At 38.2% G+C, this 27,015-nt stretch overlaps 1 protein-coding gene and 1 long non-coding RNA gene across 3 annotated transcripts in view; one reads left to right on the top strand and one right to left on the bottom strand.

Annotated features, from left to right (window-relative positions):
- The window catches only part of LOC309640278, a 711,494-nt gene that overhangs the window by 179,098 nt on the left and 505,381 nt on the right, over positions 1 to 27,015 (top strand). The window lies entirely within an intron of this gene.
- Positions 976 to 26,792, bottom strand: NDUFV2 (NADH:ubiquinone oxidoreductase core subunit V2). 2 transcript variants are annotated; one of them, XM_082418738.1, is made up of 8 exons: positions 26,634 to 26,792; positions 19,659 to 19,724; positions 17,810 to 17,872; positions 17,606 to 17,722; positions 15,359 to 15,527; positions 13,166 to 13,275; positions 8,444 to 8,520; positions 976 to 1,129 (listed from the first exon to the last, which is right to left on the bottom strand). In XM_082418738.1, the coding sequence occupies exons 1-8, from the start codon at positions 26,685 to 26,687 to the stop codon at positions 1,036 to 1,038; spliced, it is 750 nt and encodes a 249-aa protein (XP_082274864.1). In that variant the 5' UTR covers positions 26,688 to 26,792; the 3' UTR covers positions 976 to 1,035. The 2 variants fall into 2 exon arrangements, 1 of the variants encoding a protein (XP_082274864.1); XR_014252094.1 differs by lacking the exon at positions 976 to 1,129 and adding an exon at positions 12,525 to 12,849.

Below are 27,015 nucleotides of genomic sequence, written 5' to 3'. Positions count from 1 at the left end.
TTTTAAGATTCCATATATGTGTGTTAGCATACGGTATTTGTTTTTCTCTTTCTGACTTGCTTCATTCTGTATGACAGACTCTAGGTCCATCCACCTCAGTAAAAATAACTCAATTTCATTTCTCAAAAACTTGTTTTTAAAGACAGTCTTAAAAATAACCATATTTATAAGCATCATAGTTACTAGTCTGTCATAAGATCAAGGCCAAACAGTGACTTTGAGAAATCCTGAAACTGGATTAGTTGAGATCTATCTCTGAATTTAAAGCTGGCTATTAATTTTTTATTCCAGCTTGCAAAACTCATAGCTAGTTTCTTGAACTGGATATTATATACAAAGGGTTATTCTTTCTTCCAAGTTGTAATATGCATTCAGCTGAGGAGTATATTTCCCCTATCCACTGAACCTTCCAACTCAAGTTACACTTCCAGTTTCTTCCCCCACTTAGTTTTTGTATACTTGCAGGGTCAGAATAGCCAAGGATAATATCAAAGTGTTTTGTACCTTCCTTCTTTAAAAATGATAAATAGTACTTCTAGAGACAACTACCCTATCCCCGTTACACCTACAGTCTGCTTGATATGTCACTTACCAGTTGAAATTACAGTAGCAATGGTGTGCTGTAAATATAAAAATGTTTAAAGGGAATACTGACAAAGTTTATAGAAAGATCATATTAACTTAAGACTTGGCTATGGCTAAAGATGGGAGTGCAAAATGTATTTGAAATTTGACAGAATTTTTACTTCACAATAACCTAATATTACTGATAAAAGTGAAGGGGCAGTTGAAAATGCGTAATGTTGAAATAACTGTTAACTAGCTTATGGAATAATGTGTTCATAGTTAGCCAAAGACAGCAGACGACTAAAATGGTGCTCTGAAGTCCTGACATGGCACTTACTGCTGCAAGTTGCTAGGTTACAAGCAAGGTGTACACAGATGGAAATGAACAAATAATATAAAAAGTCTATGTAGATAGATAGGAGATTCATATTTTATTTCTCCAGTGACATATTTATAGTTGAATATAAATTAAAGGCCTGCTTGCACACCAAAGCCAGGTCCTTTAGGTGGTTCAGTCAAAGAGGTAAGACCTCCAGCTGGCTCACATGAGAAGCGTCCACTCCTGAAAGGAAAAGTAACATTAAATTGACTGCTAATGATTACCATTTATAACTGTTACCTCACAAGAGCCCAGTTAAGTAACTATTTCTCCTCAGAAAACTAGTATGGATTATTTAGTCCAAACATTACAACTGCCGCAAGATTTTGTCTTCCTAAGGTTAAATATAAAAACATGAAATATGAAAAATATAAAAATAATACTAATACTAGTTCCCACTTACTGAGCAGTGTACATACATCACTGGCTCGTTAAATCTTTACAACAATATCATGAGACAAGGGACACTGGCCAAAATATTTTACAGATACAGAAACCAAGGCTTGGGATGATGCAGCATCTGCCCAAAGATCATAGCTAAGAACTACAGCAAAATAACCTAGCCCCAGAGGACATTTTAAAAAAGCATGTTTTAATAAACTAGAGCACTACGTTTATTCTTTTTGTATTTGAATTTTATTTTGACTGAGATCCACTGTCGCAGGGAATACACAGTTATACACTGTATTTGGAAACAAACAAAAACTGGATTCCTTGAGAGATTTGAAGATTTGGGAGGATGTCCCTTAGAAGCAGTAAAGACAAAATCCGTTTGTATTTTTGTTTTTAAAGGCTAAATTATTCATATTAATTTTTCAAAAACAGGTTCCAGATCAGGGTGGCTACCACAGCCACAGAGAAAACATGAACAGGTCCTCCTATAGTTCTATGAAGGGAGGCAGTGCAGAGGTAAATGAACCTGTCTTCTTTTCACCACCACACATACTTTCCCAGGTAATCGTTCAGGCTCAACCTCTGCCCTGTCTGACCTCTGTTGCTAGAGCCTATCTCAGCACCTACTCCTGTTTCACCCTTCTATTCCCTGGCTTTGCTCATTTACCTTGTTCCTGCCACAGATTTCAGCTGAAGAACTTATTCAATTAAATCATTTTATTCCCTCTGGCTTTGCCCTTCACACTCTGTCATCAATCTTATAAGTCTATTTTTAGAGCCCTAGAAAATCATTTGTTGAGGGGACAGGAAAATGACACCACATAGTCATTTATAAGATCTTTTAAGCTATTACATTACATAATGCAAGTAACTAAGTAGTGTACTATAATAAAGAATACCTACAAAGTCAGAAATTAGTTAATATATTTGCATTATAGGTTCACTATGAAAACCAGATAAAAAAGCAGTTACTGTACTACTATCTGTTACAGCCTAAAATTAAAGTTTTAGGGTAAGTAGCAAAATGATATCTAGCTTTAATAAACAGTATTTCGCTTTGTAATTTTTTTTATGTTAACTGGTAGCACAGGTACCCTTGCTGCTCTTTGACTACCAATGAAATAATGAAATTAATCCATTTTGGAGGACCTTTCTTCTCCTTTACTAGGTTCCCTCTTGTGGTTTAAGCTCAGCTACCCTCTTTACCAACACAAAGGATCAACTTAGGAAGATTAAAAAACTGAAGTTTCTGGAACAGTAAATAGAATTAATCATGTATACTGCATGAGCTCCTCACAGGATTATGGAATTTTATACAAGAAAGTAACTTTAAGAATAATCTGGTCCAGTTTCCTAAAGTTTGTTCCACAAAATTACCATCCCATAACATACTTTAGGGGAAAAAAGGGGGTTCCAGTCCTCTGTTATGCCTGCCCGCAAACTTTCGCCTGCCCCCACCATTCACAAAATGCACATTAAAATACTACAAAGGCTGTAAAATACTCCAGTAAAGCCTACAAACTTGGTTTAATCTACTAATCATGTAACTTTCCTCCTCACTTTATCTATAAACATGCTTCAGAACCCTAGAGAGGCCATGATCTAGCCCCACCCATTCACCCGACAGCCACAATTTACACCCAGATTTTCACGTAATAAAAAACAAAAAATGATTCCCCCGATATGCTTAAAATACCATCTATTAATTACCTTGTTCTCTTCTTACAATTAAAAAGGTAAATCTGGTTTTTTAGCCATTCCAACACTACTTGCACAGTAATCATTTTAACTCATTTGCATTCTAGAAAACTTGGCCTTTCTGTACATTTTTTATGGCTTAAAAAAAGTACTTCTTGGGCCTCCCTGGTGGCGTAGTGGCTGAGAATCTGCCTGCCAATGCAGGGGACACGGGTTCGAGCCCTGGTCTGGGAAGATCCCACATGCCGCGGAGCAACTAGGCCCGTGAGCCACAACTACTGAGCCTGCGCGTCTGGAGCCTGTGCTCCGCAACAAGAGAGGCCGCGATAGTGAGAGGCCCGCGCACCGCGATGAAGAGTGGCCCCCGCTTGCCGCAACTAGAGAAAGCCCTCGCACAGAAACGAAGACCCAACACAGCCAAAAATAAATAAATAAATAAATAAATAATAAAAATAAAAGGAATTCCTTAAAAAAAAAAAAGCTACTTTATGAAAGTTTAGTGCTTATCTTTTTTTTTTTTAAAACCCAGAAATCCTTATTTATTTTTTAAGTTTTATTTATTTATTTATTTATGGCTGTGTTGGGTCTTCGTTTCTGTGCGAGGGCTTTCTCTAGTTGTGGCAAGCGGGGGCCACTCTTCATCGCGGTGCGCGGGCCTCTCACTATCGCGGCCTCTCTTGTTGCGGAGCACAGGCTCCAGACGCGCAGGCTCAGTAGTTGTGGCTCACGGACTTAGTTGCTCCGCGGCATGTGGGAACTTCCCAGACCAGGGCTCGAACCCATGTCCCCTGCACTGGCAGGCAGATTCTCAACCACTGCGCCACCAGGGAAGCTCCAAGTGCTTATCTTTTTAATATTACTGAGATACATGCACCACTGCCCCTACATTTAGTATAAAAAAACCAGTGACTTTATTGTCTAGAGTTTATCATCAATCACCTGTATCTTTTGTATATATACTTTGTAGCCTATCTATACTTTTAAACACCTCAGATGTTATCTGTACTCCACAGAATTCCGTAAAATTTAAAAATCTTTATAAAACTAAATATGAATAATTCAAGTTGAATTTAAAATTAGTTTTAGATAATCCATACTAAAAAACAACCTCTATCTATTAATTAGTAATTGGAAGCAGGTTTAGAAGTTATGTTCAGTACTTTAATTGAAAATAAGAACAATCTCTAGGGACTTCCCTGGTGGTGCAGTGGTTAAGAACCCGCCTGCCAATGAATGGGACCACGGGTTTGATCCCTGGTCCGGGAAGATCCCACATGCCACGGAGCAACTAAGCCCGTGCGCCACAACTACTGAGCCTGTGCTCTAGAGCCCGCGTGCCCTAGAGCCCGCGTGCCCTAGAGCCCGTGCTCCGCAACAAGAGAAGCCACCGCAATGAGAAGCCTGTGCACCTCAATGAAGAGCAGCCCCAGCTTGCACAACTAGAGAAAGCCTGCACATAGCAACGAAGACCCCACGCAGCCAAAAATAAATTAAAAACAAAAAGAATCTCTAGCACACAAATATTTATAAATGTCAAAAGAAAGAATGTTGTCTTACCATCAGTTTAATATTTTCTTTCTAGCCATCATTTACCAAAATAATAAAAAAGCAGTTCTGAACCACAAAGAGATAGCAATCTTTACCAATTTTGGCCAGAGTACACCTGATAGTGGTACTCAGAAATCAGTTACCACTGAACCAGTTTAATTTCTCTAATTACTCAAAGACTCACAACTAGCACCTCTTTCAAATATTTAAGCAGAGGGCTTTATTATAAAAATACTAATAGGGCTTCCCTGGTGGTGCAGTGGTTGAGAATCCGCCTGCCAACGCAGGGGACACGAGTTTGAGCCCTGGTCTGGGAAGATCCCACATGCCGTGGAGCAACTGGGCCTGTGAGCCACAACTACTGAGCCTGTGTGTCTGGAGCCTGTGCTCCACAACGAGAGGCCGCGATAGTGAGAGGCCCGCTTGCCGCAACTAGAGAGAGCCCTCGCACAGAAATGAAGACCCAACACAGCCAAAAATAAATAAATAAATTTATTTAATAAAAAAAAACTAATAAAAAAGCAGTAGCCAGCTTTGGTTAATTTAAAGAACAGCTATAACTATTTTGGTTACTGCTATTATCACAGTCTCTCTCAATAGCCAAGAAATTAACTTGGGGAAGTTCTTATTTTCATTTCACATGCTGGGAAGACATTCTGAATTACCATGTCCAGATACACTCTTTACATATACCACTGATGGATGCTCTGCAATTACTGAAAACTAAATAGATTTATCTCGGCTATTTATTTATTTATTTATTAAAAAAAATTTTTTTGGCCACACCCCATGGCACGCAGGATCTTAGTCCCCTGACCACCCGTGCGTGCCCCCTGCAGTGGAAGCACAGAGTCCTAACCACTGAACTGCCAGGGAATTCCCTATATCAGCTTTTTAAATAAGAGGTGATACGTAGGAAATAAAAATAGGTTGAGAAACCAGTAATTCTTAAAGTCTTTGGCTCAAATCTAGAACACTGTCAAAAAAATCACATTGAAGAACTATTTACAGTTACTGATAAGCAACATCCCTATTATTATTAGGTGTCGAAAATGCTTTACTGTGGTACTTAGTTCCTGTTTATTAATGTTAAAATACAATGTTATAGTATCTCCTGTATTAAAAACAACAACAAACTCTTAATTTCACCCCTGGTAATCTCATCCAGACATGGCTTTAAATACCATCTGTAATAACTAATGAATCCCCAATTCATATTTCCAGCCCTAATGTATTCCCTAAATCCCAAGCTCATATCTAACCTTTCCGCACTCTACCATGGATGTCTAAGTAGGCATCTCAAACATGCTAAGTAGCATGTCCAAAACAAAGTGACTTTTCTTCCCCAAAATTGCCCTACCCCAAATCTTCTTCATTTTAGTTAAAGGAATCACTGAGGTGCTCAGACTAAAAAGCTAGAAATCATTCGTAATTCCTCTGCCCTACAACATCCACTAAATTTTAAACTATTCTTTACACAGCAACTACGACAATAATTTTAACAAGATCACGCATATCATTCCCTACTGAAAACACTCCAACAGCTTTTTATACTTAGGATTCCACCCAAATTGCTTACCTGGGCCTCTACCTACCTCTCTGACCTCTTCCACCACTTTCCTCCTTGATCACTCACTTCAACCGTCCTGTCATCTTATTTTTCCTCCAGGACCTTAATACCTCCTCTTTCCTCTCCCTCTGCAACATTGTTCCTCCAGCTCTTTACATGGTTCCTTTGGGCTTATCATTCAGGTCATTAATTCACCACCTCAGAAAGGCCTCACCTGACTAAATTTACCTCCAGTCATCCTTCATCCCCTAACCTGTTTATTTTCCTCCTAGCATTTATTATTCAGGTATTACACTAGTTGTCTCTCTCCATCACTAGAATATAAAATATATGACGACTTTACCTTGTTCATAATTTGTATGCACAACCTAAAATAGTGACTGGCACACAGCACATATCCAGAAATATTTGTGAAACAAATGAATGCTGAGGGAATACAATAAAGTAGACAAAGCAGCTATCTGTCTGTTTGTGTGGCAGGAGATTTAATGCTGGATTAATGTTGTCATCAATAGATCACGAAGTTCACAAGAAAGGAAGGAGGAGGGTCTAAGCTCCAAAAGTATGACTACAGAATTAAAAACAATACCTAATCAGAAAAAAAGGGGGCATTTAAAGAAACCAAGTGGATTTCACAAGGAAATGTGCACCTGAGATATTAAAACAAAGTACCCCGAAGTTCAAAGAAGTATTACGGGTTTAAGTACAAATACAAGAGTAGCACGAACTTATTTTAAAATATCCGAGTCCTAAAAACAAGCTAAAGTTTGTGAAAAATATTATGAACTTTTGTTTTTGGGCAAGGGGCGGCTACAGTTGAAGCAAGGATAAGTAAGGGACAGGACCAGTGGCTAAAAGAAATATTGTAATGTTAAATGACAAAAGGTTTCACTTCAGTAGCCTCCATAAAGGAGACTAATTCTTCACAGTGGAAATGTTTTATTCCTAAAAAATGTTTTCAGTGTAGCCCAAGTAAGTGAGGAACTAGGAAGAGAATGCCAAACGTCTTTAAACAAATTCAAGTGTTGAAAGAAGTGTATGTTTTTTAGGGGCCAGCTTGCCTTTACTAAACTTGTTATCCTGAACTGACCTCTTTTTCTTATTAGGTAGGGTTATTAGTCGGTCAGAACAATGAGGGAGTAATTCTCAGTACTTCTTGCAGACTCCAGAACCATGCATACCCTCTTGACCTAGTAATTCAACCTCAGGGAATCGTTGTTTGTAACAAAAAGAAGGAAAATATATTTTAAAACAGGGTAATAAAGAGCACATCATAGTTCTCGCAATACATTAGAATACTGTATGGCCTTTAAAACCTATATATATGTTGAGACAAGGAAAATTTTATATGACATAAGCAGAAAAAATACAAAGGGAATATAACTATAAAACCATGCAAACATTGCTAGTATTAAGAGAGAATTTTAAGTAATGAGAACACTTAGATAAGGAATAGGGGTTTGTTTAGCAGCAAAAGTTCAGGTTCATAACTGAATGAGGAGTAATTAGTAGTTACTAATTACTGCAGTTACACAACTGCAGGATGGGAGTAGCCTGGATAAAACAATGTCTAAGTTGAAAAAGATCTAGGCATTCTAACTGACTGTAAGTACAATTTAATGGTGTAATGTATCTGAAGTAAGAATTGATGTAATTAGGCTGCATTATTATAAGCATGATGTCTGGAATAAAGAAGACAGTCCCACAATGCCCCACATGCTAAGTACATATCTCAAATACTGTGATTAGTTTAAGTATCACATTAAGAAACTCATTAGCCAACCAGAAGACCTGCCAAGGAGGGAGACCAAAACTATGTCATATAAGGAAAAACAATGAAACAACTGTGGATATTAAATCTGAGAAAAGATACGGGGAAGATGAGATAGCTATTTCAAGTAACTAAAGAGCCGGCATTTGGAAGAGATATAAAAATTATCTTGTGTTTGTTCAAAGGACAGAACCTTTGGACCTTTAGGTGGAAATCAGAGGGAAGACAGACTTTGGGTCAAATTCTGGCAGTATGAACTTTTAAGCAATGAAATAGATTTCTATTTGTAGTACATTTCCCTTCTTTATATCATCCAAGTAGATACCAGATGATTATCTGATAGGGTTTTGGACGGGGGAAAAAAATCATTGCTTTAAATGACAAGTTGATTTAGATAGTATTCAAGGCTCCTGAAAATTCCTATGGACTTAGGGTTTAAAATTTTAAAATTAAGTCTACATGAAAGACTAACTTAGGTTAAGCCATTAAAATTTATTAAAAAGAAATAAAAGGATACCTTGGCCCAGGTTTTGGGATTTTGCCAGCCTTGAGTTCATCAATAATTTCTTCAATATCCTTAGGTGTCAGATCCTCCTAGAAAAAAAAAGTAAAATAGTCATATTAAAATTACATCCTACCTCAAAATCAGTGTAAATCCCTAATAACAGTTTATTGTGTCTCAGCTCACAAGTTAGTTACCAAGGCAGCGACAACTGAGTAACTCCTATACATAGTCTGTCCTGCTAAATGCAATAGCAATAGGAGCTGCAGCCTAAGAGGCAGCACAGAGCAGTGCTTTGAAGGGAGATAGTTCTGCATTTGAGCTGAAGTCCCAGCACTTACTAGCCAGCAATCTGAGAGAAATTACTCAGCTTCCCCAAATTTGTTTCTTCATTCATACACCGACTTCAGAGCGTTTTGAGGATTAAAAGAGAAGATAAATAAAATAGAACACTGCCATGCACATGCTCAACAAATGCTATGTCCTTGAAGAATCAGTGAGATGCAAATAGTAATTAGCACCAGCAGTCATAAAAAGTAGATGCCTAATATCTATCCCTAAGCTAAAGATCTAATACCCTAGTGATATCTTCTTTATTTCCCAGGTAAAATTCACCCTGTTGCAAACGTCACTTAATTTTCTAAAGGAAAAGTAAAAAACTTATTTTGGACACATTTATTTTAATAATCCTGACCCTCCAATCCCCGTTTCAACCAGAGCAGCTTTGTATTTTGTGCACTATACACCTGTGTAAAATTCTTACCTCAAGTGTTCTGTTATTTAAAATAACAAACACAATTAAAACACATAGACACACTCCTACCCCTGGCTGCACCCTAGGATTAGTCAAAAGACAGTCAAAACAGAATGGGGCAAGATTAGACTAATAAAAGTGCCTAAACTACATTATATCCCCTCTACCCCTCCCAAACTGTTAAGTACTTAAGAAAATGTTTTTAGGACCCTGGTACTATGCTAGAGAAATCATGATTCAGTACTGTATATTCAATGCCTAGCCTCATAGAAGCCCTTTAATATAGAATAAACATTTATAAAAATAAGAACTGCTTAGGGTGCAACAGATGCTCAGAACCTCAAAACTAGAAGGAATCTTTAAACTCACCTAATGATTTTATCCACCCCAACTCTTTATTATGAAAATTTGAAAAGTATACATGAATAACCATATTCCTTACCATATCTGAATTATGTACACATATGCCTTTTGTTTTCTTTTTTTTTTTTTGGCTGTACATTTAAAAGCAAGTTGCAGACATCATGACACTTCACCCCTAATAACCACAGCAAGCGGGCATCTCCTAAGAACTTTTTTTTGGCCTCACTGCACAGCTTGTGGGATCTTAGTTCCCTGTCCAGGGACTGTACCCAGGCCACAGCAGTGAAAGCCCAGAGTCCTGACCACTGGACCGCCAGGGAACTCTCAGAACATTTTTAAATGTTCTTAAGTAACACAATGTCATTACCACACCCAATTAATTAACAATAATAATTCCTTAATAAAATCAAATGTCAAGACCATATTCAAAGCTACCCAACCATCCTCAAAATGTATTTAATATTTCTCTCTAATCGGTATCCAATCACAGTTTATGTGACTATTTCATTTTATCCACTGGTCAGCTGACATCCATAAAAGTTAACTGCCTTGGGCTTCCCAGGTGGCGCAGTGGTTAAGAATCCACCTGACAATGCAGGGGACATGGGTTCGAGCCCTGGTCCGGGAACATGCCACATGCCGCGGAGCAACTAATCCCGTGGGCCACAACTACTGAGCCTGTGCTCTAGAGCCCATGTGCCACAACTACCGAAGCCCGCATGCCTAGAGCCCATGCTCCACAACAAGAGAAGCCACCACAATGAGAAGCCCACACACTGCAACGAAGAGTAGCCCCCGCTCAGTGCAACTAAGGAAAGCCCGTGTGCAGCAACGAAGACCCAACGCAGCCAAAAATAAATAAATAATAATAATAATAATAAAAAGTTAACTGCCTCACCAAAGACCATACCACTACTAACTGAATCTCTTGCATAAATCCGCAGTCTACTATATTTAGACTTACAGTGCTTCATACAAAGCCTTGACTGTCTAATTCCTGCTTAAATTAAGATCCTCATGATTATGAGTAAATTGCAGAAATGTGGGAAAAGGGTAAGTTATTGCCATATTTTTAAAGGAATTTTTTTTTTAATATGAGAAAGAGAAGGTAAGAAATTTGAATGACCATCATTAAAATGAAGAAAACCCCTATAGGTAATAAAAACATCCTAGAAATGTAAAATGCCAAAGAAGTCCAATTTCATCTTCATTAAAAAAAAAAATTGTAGATTTCCATTACAGGCATTATGGCAGTCCAGCTATCCTGACTGAACGTCCTATTGTAACAACTAACAATGCTGGATAAAATTTTTTTAAAAACTTTAAAATTTTATCAATATCAAGGCACTGACAAGAAAAAAATACCCAGAGGCCAAAAACTCAATGAAAACTTAGGGAGACAGTGGAACAGCAAAAAAACTTGGCTTCAGGGTCTCATAGCCTAGAGGGGCAAGGGACAAATCTCCAGGACACAGGACGTCATCCAAACCATGTAAAGCTGAGACCCCCAAAAGCTATACCCTCAATATAAGGGAAAACTAGAAATTAAAACTGTCCCTCAAAAAAACCCTGCTACTCTAGAACCTTACACTTTAGGGGAAGAAGAGGGGAGGATATAAGAAGAAGGGATTTCTTTTGGGCCAGTAGTATTTCCAGGAGCAAGAGAGAAGCAAAGTCAATCCCTTCTTGAAGTATCTACCTTCAACACAGGCCTTAAAAGAATTTCCATAAACAAACTTCTAAGGATTATGAACTAACAAGATATTATGAATGACAGCCATGATATAATTAGGATAGCAAGCAATTAAAACAAGGTAACTAGAAAACTCCACACACTTGGATATTAAGAACACTTCTAAAAAACAGAGGTCAAAGAAGAAATCAAAATGCAAATTTAAAAATATTTAGAACTAAATGATAAAAATATTACTTACCAAAACTTGTAATGGGACTTCCCTGGTGGTCCAGTGGTTAAGAATACACCTTCCAATGTGGGGGACACAGGTTCGATCCCTGGTTGGGGAACTAAGATCTCACATGCCGCAAGGCAACTAAGCCCGTGCACCACAACTACAGAGCCCACGTGCTCTGGAGCCCGTGCCACTAGAGAGCCCATGCACTGCAACTACTGAGCCCACGCGCCACAACTAGAGAGAAGCCCACACACCGCAACAAAAGATCCCACAGGCTATACTAAGACCCAACACAGCCAAAAATAAATAAATAAATAAATATTTTTTAAAGAAAGAACTTGTGAGGGGCTTCCCTGGTGGCTCAGTGGTTAAGAATCCGCCTGCCAATGCAAGAGACACAGGTTCGAGCCCTGGTCTGGGAAGATCCCACATGCCGCGGAGCAACTAGGCCCGTGCGCCACAACTATGAGCCTGCGCTCTAGAGCCCACGAGCCACAACTACTGAGCCCGCACACCTAGAGCCTGTGCTCCGTGACAGGAGAAACCACCGCAATGAAAAGCCTACACACCGCAACGAAGAGTAGCCCCCGCTCAACAAAACTAGAGAAAGCTCGCACAGCAACGAAGACCCAACGTACCCATAAATAAATACATAAACAAAATAACTTCCTTTAAAAAAAAAAAAAACTTCTGAGATCTGGCTAAAGCAGTTCTTAGAGTTATGATACAATCTCTGTCAAATTTTTAAAACACACAATATAGTATTATTAGCATGCCTAGATACACATATTTTGAAAGTTTAAAAAACATGTACAGGAAAAACACAGTTTATGATAGTGGTTATCTCTGGGAATGAAAGGAAAAGAACAGGATTTTGAATGGGGGTGGGGGAGGTTTACCCTCACCTATAGTTTATTTCTGTGCATAATAATGATAAAAATTATAATACCTAAAGCAAGTGTGGCAAAATATTATTATCTATTAAGACTTGGTGGTTATTTTTTGTATTTATATGTAAATTATTAAATTTTTCATTATTTAAAAGATTTTTTAAATATTTATTTACTTTTGGCCACGCTGGGTCTTTGTTGCTGTGCGCAGGCTTTCTCTAGTTGTGGCGAGCGGGGTCTACTCTTCGTTGCGACGTGCGGGCTTCTCACTGCAGTGGCCTCTCTTGTTGTGAAGCACAGGCTCTAGGTGCGTGGGCTTCAGTAGTTGTGGCACGCGGGCTCAGTAGTTGTGGCGCGCAGGTTCTAGAGCGCAGGCTCAATAGTTGTGGTGCACAGGCTTAGTTGCTCCACGGCATGTGGGATCTTCCCGGACCAGGGCTTGAACCTGCGTCCCCTGCACTGGGAGGCAGATTCTTAACCACTACACCACCAGGGAAGCCCCTATTTAAAAGTTTTTAAAATGTGTCATTATCTCCTGGAGTTAAATGCAAAAATGTTTAATGATAATAATTTTTTTAAAACGTTCTGGTGGACAACAATGTGGAAGCTAAAACTGACATATTTTATGTAAAGTTTTTCTATTCTTTGATTTTTAATAAAGTTTGGAAACCAGGAAAAAAGAAACCTTCTAGATATTTATGCCAACAGTTTCTTCTAAATGAATAATTCAGAAACCAACATCCACATGACAAGAAACCAAATGTTTAAAATATTTTAAATATAACATCATACAACTTTATATTAAGTAAATACTCACATAGTAGTTGTCATTTATTTGAACCATTGGTGCGTTTACACAGGCCCCTAAACATTCCACTTCTATAAGAGTGAAAAGTTTGTCAGGTGTAGTCTCTCCAACCTTTATTCCTAAAAATATAAATAAGCACTGGTAAGGACCAGGTTATATTTTAATTGCAATATAGCTTAAGAACCAAAAAAAAAAACCCAACATAAAAAGCATATATATAGAAAGTATTTACAGAGGCATATAAAAAGTATTTAAGAGCATTAAATTTCTTAAATTAAACAACTCTGTATAGTTATTATAGAACATTCAAGGATTTAAGTGGACTTGTTCCTTTAAAAACAAATTTCAGAGGACTCATCTCCAGTGTTTGTTGTTACATAACAGTGCATCAGACCATATTATCTTCATTTTGATCATGCTAATTAACCTACTAAAATCAGTCATACGATCAGACGGGCAAAGACTCAGAAAACAGCTAATGTCAAAGATCATTAAGAATGTAAGGAAAATAGGTACTCTCATATCTTTAGGGAAGGCATTTTAGCAAAATATAGTAAAATCTGACCCAGCAATTCTACTTCTTGTAAACAACCTTCGTGTACAATTGGACAAGTATGCAAAGACATGTTGTATACATGAAAGTAACTGCAGAATAATTTAACTTATAATAGAAAAATGAGGCACACATATTATAGCCAAAATCAAGTGCAAAAAGCAAACAGACATATTACATTTATGTATTTAATAATGAAAATAATTAAAACAATATAAAATCTAAAACTAATATACCTGTTATCAGAATTTGTACCTTGGAGATGGCAGGGTAGGATTTTGAGCAGACTTCAGACTTCTGTCTTACATACTTCTTTTTTTTTTTTTTTTTAAAGTTTTTTTCTTTTTTAATTATTATTTATTTATTTATTTATTTATTTTTGGCTGTGTTGGGTCTTCGTTTCTGTGCGTTTCTGTGCGAGGGCTTCCTCTAGCTGTGGCAAGTGGGGGCCACTCTTCATCGCGGTGCGCGGGCCTCACTATCGTGGCCTTTCGTTGCGGAGCACAGGCTCCAGACGCACAGGCTCAGTAGTTGTGGCTCACGGGCCTAGTTGCTCTGCAGCATGTGGGATCTTCCCAGACCAGGGCTCGAACCCGTGTCCCCTGCATTAGCAGGCAGATTCTCAACCACTGCGCCACCAGGGAAGCCCTGTCTTACATACTTCTATACTCTCCAACTATTTTTACAACATGCAAGTAACAACAAAATTAAGAGACACCTCCTTTTACTTCATTTGATATGTATAGTGATAAATGCAACAATGGCAGTTTTATATAATAAAATGTCCTTTTAATTCTGTAAATGCTACTGTAATAACATCTTTCTTTTTTAAACATCTTTATTGGAGTATAATTGTAATAACATCTTATTCCAAATTTCCCTTCCTGAAGCATTCTTCCTATTCTAGTATCATTTTTGTTTTTAAAATAAATTTATTTATTTTTGGCTGCATTGGTCTTCGTTGCTGTGCGCGGGCTTTCTCTAGTTGCCGTGAGTGGGGGCTACTACTCTTCATTGTGGTGCTCAGGCTTCTCATTGCGGTGGCTTCTCTTGCTGTGGAGCACGGGCTCTAGGCACGCGGGCTCCAGTAGTTGTGGCACTCAGGCTTCAGCAGTTGTGGCTCACAGGCTCTTGAGCACAGGCTCAGTAGTTGTGGTGCATGGCCTTAGTTGCTCTGCGGCATGTGCGATCTTCCCAGACCAGGGCTCGAACCGTGTCCCCAGCGTTGGCAGGCAGATTCTTAACTAATGCGCTACCAGGGAAGTCCTATTCTCATTATCTTATTTGTTCCAAGTCTTGTTTGGAAGGATACAAGGATGATATAGTCACTTCTTTATGTGCCACATGCTATCACATAACAAGTGAAACTTAATTTTCTAAACAATGAAAACTTTAAAACTTCGAGAAGCTTTTAAAACATACTCAATGGTTAAGGAAGAAAACATGAAAACTCAGCTTTGAGGAGGAGAACTAAAGAATACAAAATAGGAAGCAATAATGGTGGGCAAACACAGTAAGACAAAAATTTACTTGTGAAGTACAGATCTAGTAAGATGGTAAAAGTTTGAAAATACAGCTAAGAAATAGGTCAAATCTCGAAAGACAACTCTATTTTTTCATAAAATTTATAAATATACTGTGTCCCATACCAAGCTTTTTCTGAATGGCCTCCAGTATGCTGTCGGAGTTACGAAGCATGCAAGGCGTAGTAGTGCAGACTTGAACATGATACTTTCCAACTGGCTTTCGATTATACATTGTATAAAAAGTTGCTACTTCATATACTCTCATTGGAGGTACTTGTAAAACTTCTGCAACCTAAAATATTTTAAAATAATATGATTACAATATTTATTAATTGAGCGTATTACTTCAATTTGGTAAAAACCAAAAAAGTTCTTTGAAAGCAGAAACTATATCTGTATCTGATATCTGCGAGGCTAAGTCCTTCAATTTTGACACTCAAAAATTATACATATATCCAGGTTCTGACATGAAAAAAGAACTCATTAAATAGCATTTCAAATGACAAATATATTAAACTTTCTCTTATCAGGGATTCTAAAAGAAATGTATTCTCAAAAGACATCTAATCCCGGCTCACTTGTGCAAGATTAAAGTAGCTATGCTAAATTTAATTTAGTGATACTAAACCAGGCTTATATGTCTGAATATTTCTCTCAAAATACACACACTGGGGCCTGACCAATGGAATAATTGTAAGGCCCTGGTGTTTAACTGAAAAAGCCCCCCAAAGCTGCTGCTGTGCACCTCCCTATGCCTTAGTGATGGTTAAGGAAATGATGCATGAGCCTCTGGATTTTGTTTTTGTTGTAAGGTTGGGCTTTTCTTTGCGGGGGGAGGGGGACAGTAACATTAAAAATCTCAAAGTGGAAAGAATCTTGATTCTATTCTCTATATGCTATTTCTTGCCTCACACATATACATCCAATTCTAAATAGAACAGGACAATATTTTTGAAATGTTCTCACATTAGTTTCTCATTTATTTTATTTTGCTCTGCTAAGCTTGACACTCAGCAAGACTTCCAACAAGCTTACCATTATTAAAAACAAATTCTTCCAAAAAAAAAAAGTATTTATGATTAGAAACACATCTAAATCATTATTGAGAAAGTTGGCTATTATAAAAATAATGTAAGGAATTTAGAAAACCCCCAAACATATATGTGATTTACTGGAAAAAAAAAGAAAAATAAGCACCTATGTTTACTAAGTATAGTACCAACCAAACTTGCTTTATAACATTTTTCATAGTAAAAAAACAAAAAACTAAAGGTCCACAACAGTGTTAGAGTACTGTACAAAGTAAATAAGAGATCAATGAACTATATCTAAAATTTGCATCCAGGATTCCATTAGATAAATTGAGGACATTCCTATACTCTAAGGAAGATGATAATGGTCTAACCTAATAGTTAGACTTTAGAAAGTTAAAAGGAGAATGAAGTATAGCAGAATCTCTGCAACAGTCAGTCAAGTAGAAAATACATAGAATTAGAAATGATTCAGTCCCAGCTCTATTACTTAGAAATCATAATATAATAATTGGAAGAGCTCTACCTAGTTCAAAATCATCATTGCAGATGAAGAAGCCCAGAGAAAAATCAGATCTCTTAGTCCAAAGTAAAATATGTTTTCCATTATATCACACTGGCTTATTAGTCATGTGATTCTCACAAGAATCAAATAATATAAGGTTTTATATGGCACTTTGTAAATGATACACTGTAACATAATACCATACAAATGTAGTTGTATTAATAGGATATGAATAAACTTGAAATTTGGATTACTGCTGAAAACACTATTAGGAAAAAAATGAATCCTAAAACATGCATGAATATATTAACCATATTTAAATGGGTCACCCATAAGATTTCTGTACGTTGTGGATTCCAAGCTGCCATAATCAAGTGTCGTAAATACCATGTATTATATGTATTTTGTTAAAGCCTGTAGCCAAAGATGCAAAATATTAAAAAGATTCACATTAGCTGTGAGCAGATCCTTTTCTGTGCAATTCTAGTGTTTAAGCAGTACATTCATTTTCAGAATATCTTGACAGCAAATTATACACATTTGGGATCTTTTATTATTATTGCCATTTCTCTCAAAGACAGAAAAAAAAAAAGCCTCTTTCACTATAATGCCTTTACTACTTTCTGCAAGGATAAAAAGTTCTACCCTTTCAGTTCTCTGCATTATTAAGGGAACCAACAAAAACATAAATGTAATTTGAGGTATGAAACATATAAATGATTAAAGGGCTTCAAACTCCTGGATTGGTATCAATGAATGTCAGAGAAATTTCTACATAAGGAAGTTACTATACACAATCTCTCCTCTTTTTGAACGAACACAAAAATGAAGTACCTTGTTCATAGCAGAGATGGGCAGCCATCCATTCTGTCTTTGGGCTAAATCCAGGACTGGAAGCACAGCTGCTGCTTTATGCCCTTCTGGGTAGTTTTTTACAATTGCCTCTATCCTCTGTATCAAAGAAAAAGCACTTGTTTTTATACATCTGGAAGATACTAAATATTTTGTAAATTAATTATAATGTTAATTTAGTCATACCTTATAGTTTTCCGGTGTGAAATCAAATGGAGTATCTGGGTTATTCTCAGGAGTATCTCTGTGCTACACAAAGGAAGAAAAATGTTTTCCAAAATTATCAAAATTCCCTCAAAAGTGTGAATTTGTACTTTACTACTACTGTTCATTTAATCTCTTCACTTTAATTCGAACATGATATACATCAACCTATCCTTGCATCAAGAAGAATGGCTAAACTAATTATGAAATACAGATCTGATGAGTATGATTACCAAAATATTAGCAGAATTCAAAAATTTAGAAGTTTTCAAAATCATCCTTTATAGGTTACGAGAAGTAGCTTTAGGATCAAAACCCAAAAAAAGCATTATCTAACTTGATTAGAGAATAAGATCTTCTAATGTAATCTAATTACAAAAAATTACCGATTATTGGAAGCCTTATGAAATTAAGACACAAAATTTTTTTTAAAATTTATTTATTTGGCTGTGCCGGGTCTTAGTTGCGGCACGCGGGATCTTCGTTGTGGCATGTGGGACCCTTTTTTTAAAAAAATTATTATTTATTTATTTATTTGGTTGCGTCCGGTCTGTTGCGAAAGGCAGGCTCCTTAGTTGCAGCTCACGGGCTCCTTAGTTGCAGCAGGCGGGCTCCTTAGTTGTGGCATGCATGTGGGATCTAGTTCCCGGACCAGGGATGGAACCCGGGCCCCCTGCACTGGGAGTGCAGAGTCTTAGCCACTGGACCACAACGGAAGTCCCTAAGACACAAAATACTGAGTGTGAAAATATGTGCGTTTTTCCAAAAGAGAGTGTACCAGATTGTCAAAGGGACCTACCTCCTACTACAAAAGCACCATTTCTTCCCCACACAACAGAAACTAGCCAACAGCTAGGTTTCTGTTACAGAAACTAGCCAACAGCTAGTTTTGTTACAGAAACTAGCCAACAGCAAGCTTTATTTCTTCTCCAAAAGAGCAGGCCCTCTTCAAACACTGACAAGAAATGGCATGTCAACAGGAAATCAAATGAGTCACACTGAGATTAACACTTACATCAATTAATGTTTTGTATGTATGGTGAACACAGAACTGAATCCCTTAGTAAATTAACTCTCAGAGTTCTGGTTTTTCAAGGACATAGACGAGAAAAAAAGCGGAAACTTTGGACAATGATCTCGAATGTTTTTAGACAAAGATGACAAAATACAAAGCAGGACTCTACTTATTAATAGTATAGCTAACTCATTTATTAAGAGTCAGCCTAAAAATAATTCATTTTCCAAAATGATACCACTAACTCTAAATCATCATACAAGTCCACTAAATTGCCTTTAAACACTAGATTGATTCCTAAAAAATGTACCTTGTCACAGAAAGGGGATACATATCTTAGCCTTTCTGAACTGTGCAACCAAGCTAGGGAATTCATTGACCTCTACCTGTAGTGAAACCCTGGACACGAAAAACATAAAGGCCAACTGCCAATGTGTTCGCTGTATTACTAAAATCTATGAGTTTCAAGCTAGTGCCATTTTGGGATTCCCCAAGTTGCAGCCTCAGAATCTTCACTGAGCCAACATGAATGATTTTTAAGAACCTAAAGTGTGACAAGAAATCAGGTTAGGTTCACAGTTATTTCACCAAGGAATAATCTAAATTCTTATTCCCAGAGTTGCCCTGGTATCAATTTAAATTTGAGAGGTTTAGCTGGAACTACACCTCTTGAAATGCAGTGAATTCAATTAGCTTTGTTTAAAGTCCCACAATGGCCAGCAAATACCACAGACACTGGTGTTTAAGATATGTTGTGTTGTATCTACCCAAATTTCCAAGTCCTTCCATTCTGAAGAAATCTAAGTAATTACTTACCACAAATAAGGCTCCTCCAGCTCCATTCTGCACAGCTGTCTTATGCAAATTCCTTACATGTCTTCCCTAAAATTTTAAGAAAGTTTAGTAAATCAAAAGCCTTATGAAATTTTAAGATCCATAATTTAAAATAATAGAATCAACTGATAGAAGTAGAGTATCTTAAGAGATATGGCCTACCACACTACACCATGCCCACCTCTATTTCAGGAGAGATATAAGGAAATGGAGATTCAAAGGTAAGGTTACTAACTTGCCTAAGGTAACACGCAAGAGTCAGTGGAAGAACCAGAATGACAACCTAATCTCCTGAGTCGCATATCCTTTCTCCTACATTCTTTTGGCATGCAACTGCAGAGTTAATGTACCATTAACTTACTGCCTTTCACTTTTGTCTGAATCAAGTTGGATAGCTTTCATTTCACAAACATGTTTTCATTCTGTAAAAATGAGTTGAATGTACACCCCCTTTTCAATTCTTTACTGCCTTAGTTTAGAAACTCCAGCCATAAAAGTAGTTTCAGAAAGCTTCTTATAATGCTATGCAGATTGACCATACTCAATTGCTTTGGAAGGAATCCATTTGATTACTCTCTATGTTGCATTTCATTTCTCTTTGCCTTACTGCTTCTCCCCCACTTCTACCTTCTCTACCCTCTCCCTGAAAAGCAATTCTACCGTTGTTCAGAAATCCTCCAACTTCTGAGTTCTACTAACCACAGATAGTAGAACACTGGATTAAACAAAGCACGGAACTGGCAAAGAGCTGGACAATTCAAAGGCAAACATAACAGACAAGGAAGCAAAAGCAGTGACATAACACAATCACAGATTTTTTCCCCCAGATCCAAATAATATTTCAGTTGAAGAAATAAGTTTACACAGAACACTTGCTTTAATTAACAAGAAAAGACCCAGGTACAGAATGTGAAACATAGGTATAAAATATGGGAGTGATAAATATTTTCAGGATAATGGGGGGAGGAGGGGAGAATTTGATCAGCTGTGGTACACAAAGGGGCTTCAACTGTGTTGGTTTTGTTTTCTTTCTTAGGCAGCAAGTGGATGGATACACAGTGTTTATTATATTCTTTTTGCTTTTTTGTGTCTGAGATATATGATAAAAATTTCCTTTAAAATAAATGCAACACACACAACACACACACATATTTTACATTACATATTATGTAGCTAAGAAAAACATTTCTTAAAAATGACATAGAAAGAAGTGTTTGTGGCACAATCATAACTGGAAAATATCAAGGTTAACCAAAACAAAGAAGTATAAACTACCATCCCAATATATTCAATATAGACATTAATGAAAATACTAGATGGCCTTAACAATTAAAAGTGCTTATCTGTTATTATGATGTTAACAAGATTATAAGGGACTCTTATTTTATATTTTGTTTCTTATATTTTTCTCTATTTTCTAGGTTTCTTTTAGCATGAATTGACAAACTGAAAAAAATTCTTATTTAAAACAAAACGTTCATCAAGTACAAAATGAAACATCTACTGTTAATCCTATTTCTCCTTCCAATTTCCCAGTATATCAAAATAAACACCACCAATCTCTAAGTTAGAATAGCTTCAGTTTTGATCCTTTCCTCATTATTCCAGGATATGTCACATACTTTACTTAAAAATATACAGATAATCTTGACAATTGGTCTTGAGGCCTATGTAGCGGCATACTGGAAAATCTATTTTGAGGCACTCTCTGGCTGACCTGTAATTCTGCATATGCACGTGAATTTACACACATACACACACACACATATATTCTCTCTCTCTCGCTCCCCAAAATAAAGTGTTTTAAAGTCCAAATCCTTGAAGATAGACTACATACTGATTGAGAACAGTCAGGAAAAAGTAGTTAAGTTACAGAAACGCTGGAGTTACAGATATTATGATGATGATGATTTTTTTTAATGGAAGATTTTGGTTTAGATCACCATGCTGCCACTTGCTAACGTGTGACCTTACACAAGTCACTTAATTTTTTTGTGTCAATTTCTGTATCTGTAAAAACAGGGATACATACTTATTGAAGTATTTTGAGGTTCAAATAGTCAGGTACTATATAACCTTATCTCTGAAGATACTATAAACCTGTTAAAGCGTTACTAAATCTGCCTAGCTGCCTAGCTGATATGGGGATAAACAACTGTGCTGTGTTAGCTAACTAACACAGAGTCACTGTCACTACTTGCCTGCTGTAAGTCTTCTCCCTTCCTTCTTAAACCCTGAAAAAGAAGCTAGAATCCACTATTAATTCTTCACTATCAAATTATATTCTTGTTTATGAAAAAAAAAGTTTCTTGAATTTTCATTTGGAGTTCAGTGAATTCAACTGGAATTCACTGAAGTATAGACACTTTCAGAGTCTAATGAGAAACTAGACTCCAGTCTAGTGAAAAGCCTAGACTCTATTCTAAGCAGGGGGGAAAATTCAGCTTACTCTTCAAATCAGTCCCGCCTAGCTAAGTTGTTCTTTTCCAGTTCTGAGACGATTTCGTCCTAGAATGCTTCTTTCTTCTAAAAGTGAAACTGAATTCAAATGGCCCATTAAGTAGGGAAAAGACTACTTATAATTCAAACTTTTTAAAAATTGAAGTATAGTTGATTTACAATATTATGTTTCAGGTGCACAACATAATGATTCACTATATTTATATATATATTTATACATTATACTTTTTATATATTTTTAAAGTTATAAAATATTGGCTATATTCCCTGTGCTGTACAATATATCCTTGCAGCTTATTTATTTTATATATAGTAGTTGTAACTCTTAATCCCCTACCTCTATCTTGCCCCTCCCCTCTATAATTCAAACTTTTAATATCTTATTTATTCCTTTATTGGAAATGCCTGATGTGGATATTATAATGAATGTAGTAAAAGAGGTGAAGTTCCTAAAGATATCAAAAAACAGGGCAGCTTTGAAAATGGCCACGTGCTAACTTGCTATGAATGAGTAACAGTGTATGCCCAGTTGAAAAACAAATGAGGGCTTTTATCAGTTTACCTTCACTATTTTGCTTGCCTTTGTTTTATAAACAAATTGAGCCCTTTCTCTACTATTTTGAAGAAATCACCTTTGACATTAAGTTGCTAAAATTCTGTGTTAATGTATATATATTTAGGTTTTCTGTAAGAACAGAAGAGCTGCATTTACTGTTTTAAAAAAAAAAAATTAAAAAAAACACATAGCATATATAGGGAGACAGATTAGAAATGAAAAGGCCTGCCTCCCTTGGCTCACAAAATCCCCACATAGGTATTATTATCATCCCTTGTTTTACAGATATGGAAACTAAGGCTCAAAGAAGGAAAGAAAAGAACTTTCCCTAGATCACACAGCTAAATACATGAAAAGTCAAACACAGGTTTTTCTGACTTGAGGACACGCCTTAACCACTAAAACTAAGTTTTGTGATATATTCAAATATACATAGGAGAGTTTTACAAATGTTCTCCAAATAAAGTTCCATCAATAATTTAACTAAAAATGTTAATTTGGATTAAAGAAATGTAAGTGATTTTACTAGCACTGTGAGAGAATTACCAAGTAAAATTTGGCCAAATTTTATATTATAGAAAAGCTAAAACGAACAATTCAGGTATTAAAGGAGCATTACAGATTAAGATTACCATATTAATGGTCACAATATTCATGATTACTTTCAGCCATCTTGCCCATAAATTAAACAAAGCATTCTTTACATATCTAAAATCCAATATGGATACCCATAACACTCCAATGTCCTAAGGAGAAGAATACTTCACAGAAATGAAATGTCCGAACATCATTTCAGTCAGTCTCACCTTCACCAATTACTATAACCTTAGGGAGGCTGCTCTGCTTCTCTGCACCTAGGTTTGCTCATCTATAAAATAACAGGAGTACCTATCTTAAAGTGTTAAGAAGATTAAATGAGATGAAGTGTTTAGCATACTATTTTTATCCTTACACTGGAGACTGAGTTCACATCTCCAATATAAAGATCTGAGTCTGTAGTGTGCAATAGTGGCCCACTGAACCTCAGTGAATAAACTTAAAATGCGTTCATTTTCTCTTTCCCCTAAACTGTTTAAGGCTGTGGCAGGCAAGAATAATGGTGCCCCAAAGATACCCACATCCTAATCCTGGGATGCTGTGGATATGTTAGTATACACAGCAAAAGAGGACTACAGTTGCAGATGGAATTAAGGTTGCTAATCAGTTGATCCAAAAATAGGGAGATTTTCTGGATTATCAGGGTGGGCCCAAGGGCTCTTAAAACGCAGAGGAGCGAGCAAAGTTAGAGCAGGGTCAGAATGGTATGTGAGAGCTTGACCTGCCCTCGCTGGCTTTGACGATGGAAGGGGGCTATGGACCAACAAAGAAGGGCACCTTCTAGAAGCTAGAAAAGCCAAGGAAACAGGTTCTCCCCTAGAATCTCTAGAAAGGAAGGTAGCTCTACCAACACCTTGGTTTTAGCCGAGTGGGACCCATGTCAGACTTTTAACCTACACAATCATAAGATAATAAATTTGTGTATGTCATCAAATTTGTGGTAACTTGTTACAGCAGCAATAAAAAACTAATATAAATGCCCTCTAATCTCACTTTTCCTCCTCCCTCCCTCCCTTCCTCCCTCCCTCTCTCTCTCTTTCTTTCTAAAGAACTGGGTTAATGTCCTAGAGCCAAAATGTAGATACTGCAAAATCAATGGAATCTCTAATGGAATAGGAAAACATTTCATTCTACAAAACTTAAAATTTAGGAAGAAAAATGCCACCAAAGAACGTTCTACTTCTAGTATGGCTGAGTAGATTATTATCAGGCCAAACCACTGGGTAACAACTATGAACTCTGGACAAAATATTTTTAAAAAAATTAAAAACCAAAAATCTTTCTGAAGGCACTGAAGAACAACCAAATGCAGGCAGACACATGAAAGAAGTCTAGACTTAGAAGAAGCCAATAAGGGTTCTTTTTTTTTTTCTTTACATCTTTTACCGTGAAGGCAGGCCCCAGTCTATCCCATGCTGGGCAGCTAAAACTCCAAGAGAAAACCTGCAGCCTTAATGTCTTGAAGTACCACAGGAGAGGCTGGGACAACCACAGGAGAGGCAGAGGCAAGTGGGAAATCCCAGAAAAGGAAAAGCCAGAGAGGAGAAGCCCCCAATTCTGTGGCTGACTCCAAACATGCATGCACACAGGGCAGACTCCAAACAGCCCAGCTAAAAGAACTGAACCAATATTTGAGCCGCTGCCCACAAGGGAGCCGGACTGCAGTTCAAGTTAATTGCCTGCCTGCAACAACTACAACAAAATATTCTTTGGAGGAATTAAAAAGATCTAGAGCCTCTATGACATCATTCACAATGTCCAGGATACAATCCAAAATTACTCAACATAAAACAACAAAAAAGGAAAACAACCTATTTTCAAGAAAAAAGACAATGGAGATTACCAAACAATAATTTCAAAACTGCTACAACAGTGCTTAAGGACAGAAAGAAAAACATCTTCAATAAATGAAAAGATAGAAACAGAAACTATAAAAAAGGAACCAAATTAAAATTCTAAAACTGAAAACACAATCCTTGAAAACGCCACCACAACTCTCTCACCCCTACGAAACTAATTAGTGGCTTGGGAGAGAGGCAGTGATGAGTTGTAAAATGGTGTCAACATTACAGAAAACTTTGGGCAATTACTGAAGATGGAAATAAACCTATTCTGAGTAGCTATTGCTCCATATTTCATAATTTTTAGGCAATTCTTGACAATCGCTCAATAAGGTATTACTGCACTTTACAGAAAAGAAAAACAGAGCTCAAGGAGATTAAGAAATATGGCTCAAGGTCACACAATTAGTGTCTTCCCCTAGACACAGTACTAAATTCTGGATATTTTTAAAGCAATGACAAGCTGAATAAAAGCCTGTGGCTGAAGAAATTGGCAGCTAGCTAATAAAGGAGCAATTATAACAAAATAAGCAATTTCTTTGAAAATGTAAATGATTTCCTTAAATGTTTCTCTTTTAGGAAAGGAGCTTTATTGGTGAGACCACTTTACTCACATCTTTCCTGACTTTTGCTAGGTCATTCTGATATCCCACTATTTGTAAAAGGCTAGAAGGGCCTGGTTAGAAGGGCAGTCACGAAATGTCACCTGTCATTATTATTATCCACAATGTTACCTGGAGCCCAGCAGGTAACAGTAGAACCTCAAGCGTTTATTGAAAACCAAACTCTACAAATTAGAATATTCCCACTTGACAGCCGAGGACATCAAGTGAGAACAATAAGAGCCCAAAGGCACAAAGGTGGAAAGACGGTGCACCCACCATCCAAACTCAGGTCTCCCTGCAAGGCCCTGAGCTCATCCTCCGCTACTGCGCACCACCGCCCTCCCTTCTGCCGAGAACTGATTCAACCTTTCTACGTTACTGCTGGGGGAAAGGCTGCTTTCCTTCCGGTAAATGCCCCGCCGTCATCCTCGTCATTTCTGGAACACGTTCTATTAAGTTAGTGCGAACGGGTGTTTCACCCCGAGAGTCAATGTCCTTTCTAGAGACGGGCTTGGATGTCAGGAGCGCGAGCGGCCCCGACGTCCTCCGGGTGCGGGACGCGGTGACGCCATCACTCGGCCAACTTCCCCACCTGCCAAGGGCAGTGCTGCTAGGGGACCCTGGGGCCGCCCCGCGCACAGACTCGGCCTGCTAGGCGGGCGGAGGTCCCGGCACCGCCCTCCCGCCTCCTGTCCGGAAGGAGGCCTCACGCCCGCCGCAGCCGCACCGCCGACCCCCTCGCTCCGCGGCCTCCCTGAGGAGGGCGAAGGCCGCGGTGTCCTTGCCGCCGCCCGGGGTCCCGTCCGGGGCCCTGGGCTCCCGCGTGCCCGCTACAACAGGAGGCGCGGAGAGAGGGGGAGGGCGGCGGCAGCGCCCGCGCTCATTCGAGCCTCCTTACCCACTGGGCGGCGAAGCCGGCTGCACGGGCCCGGAGCGCCGCGGAGAGGAACATGGCAGGCTAAACTGCGGTCCTTCGGACCGCGCCAGGTACAGTCCCGAGCGCCCGGCACGCACGGCGTGCGCGCCCCCGAGCCCACCCCGCGCGCCCAGGGCGGCGGGGGCGTGCGGGGGCGGCTGGGGCCAGTGGGCGGAGACTTCCGGGGCAGGGGTGGGGCCAGGACCCGTCGGCGCCCTAGAAGGCGGGTTCCGCGGGCCGCACCCGGGGCCCCCGCCTTGAAAGATGTCCCCTGGCAGCGCCTTGCGCTCCGCCAACCCGGATTTTTGGGGTGAGCCTCCCTCCTGGAGTCTTAGGAGGATTTAACCGCCTCCTTTTTGATTGT

The sequence above is a fragment of the Balaenoptera physalus genome (genome assembly GCF_965194825.1).
Source record: "Balaenoptera physalus genome assembly, chromosome: 12".
NCBI classification, from domain to species: domain Eukaryota; kingdom Metazoa; phylum Chordata; class Mammalia; order Artiodactyla; family Balaenopteridae; genus Balaenoptera; species Balaenoptera physalus.
This window is presented reverse-complemented; position numbering and strand designations above follow the sequence as displayed.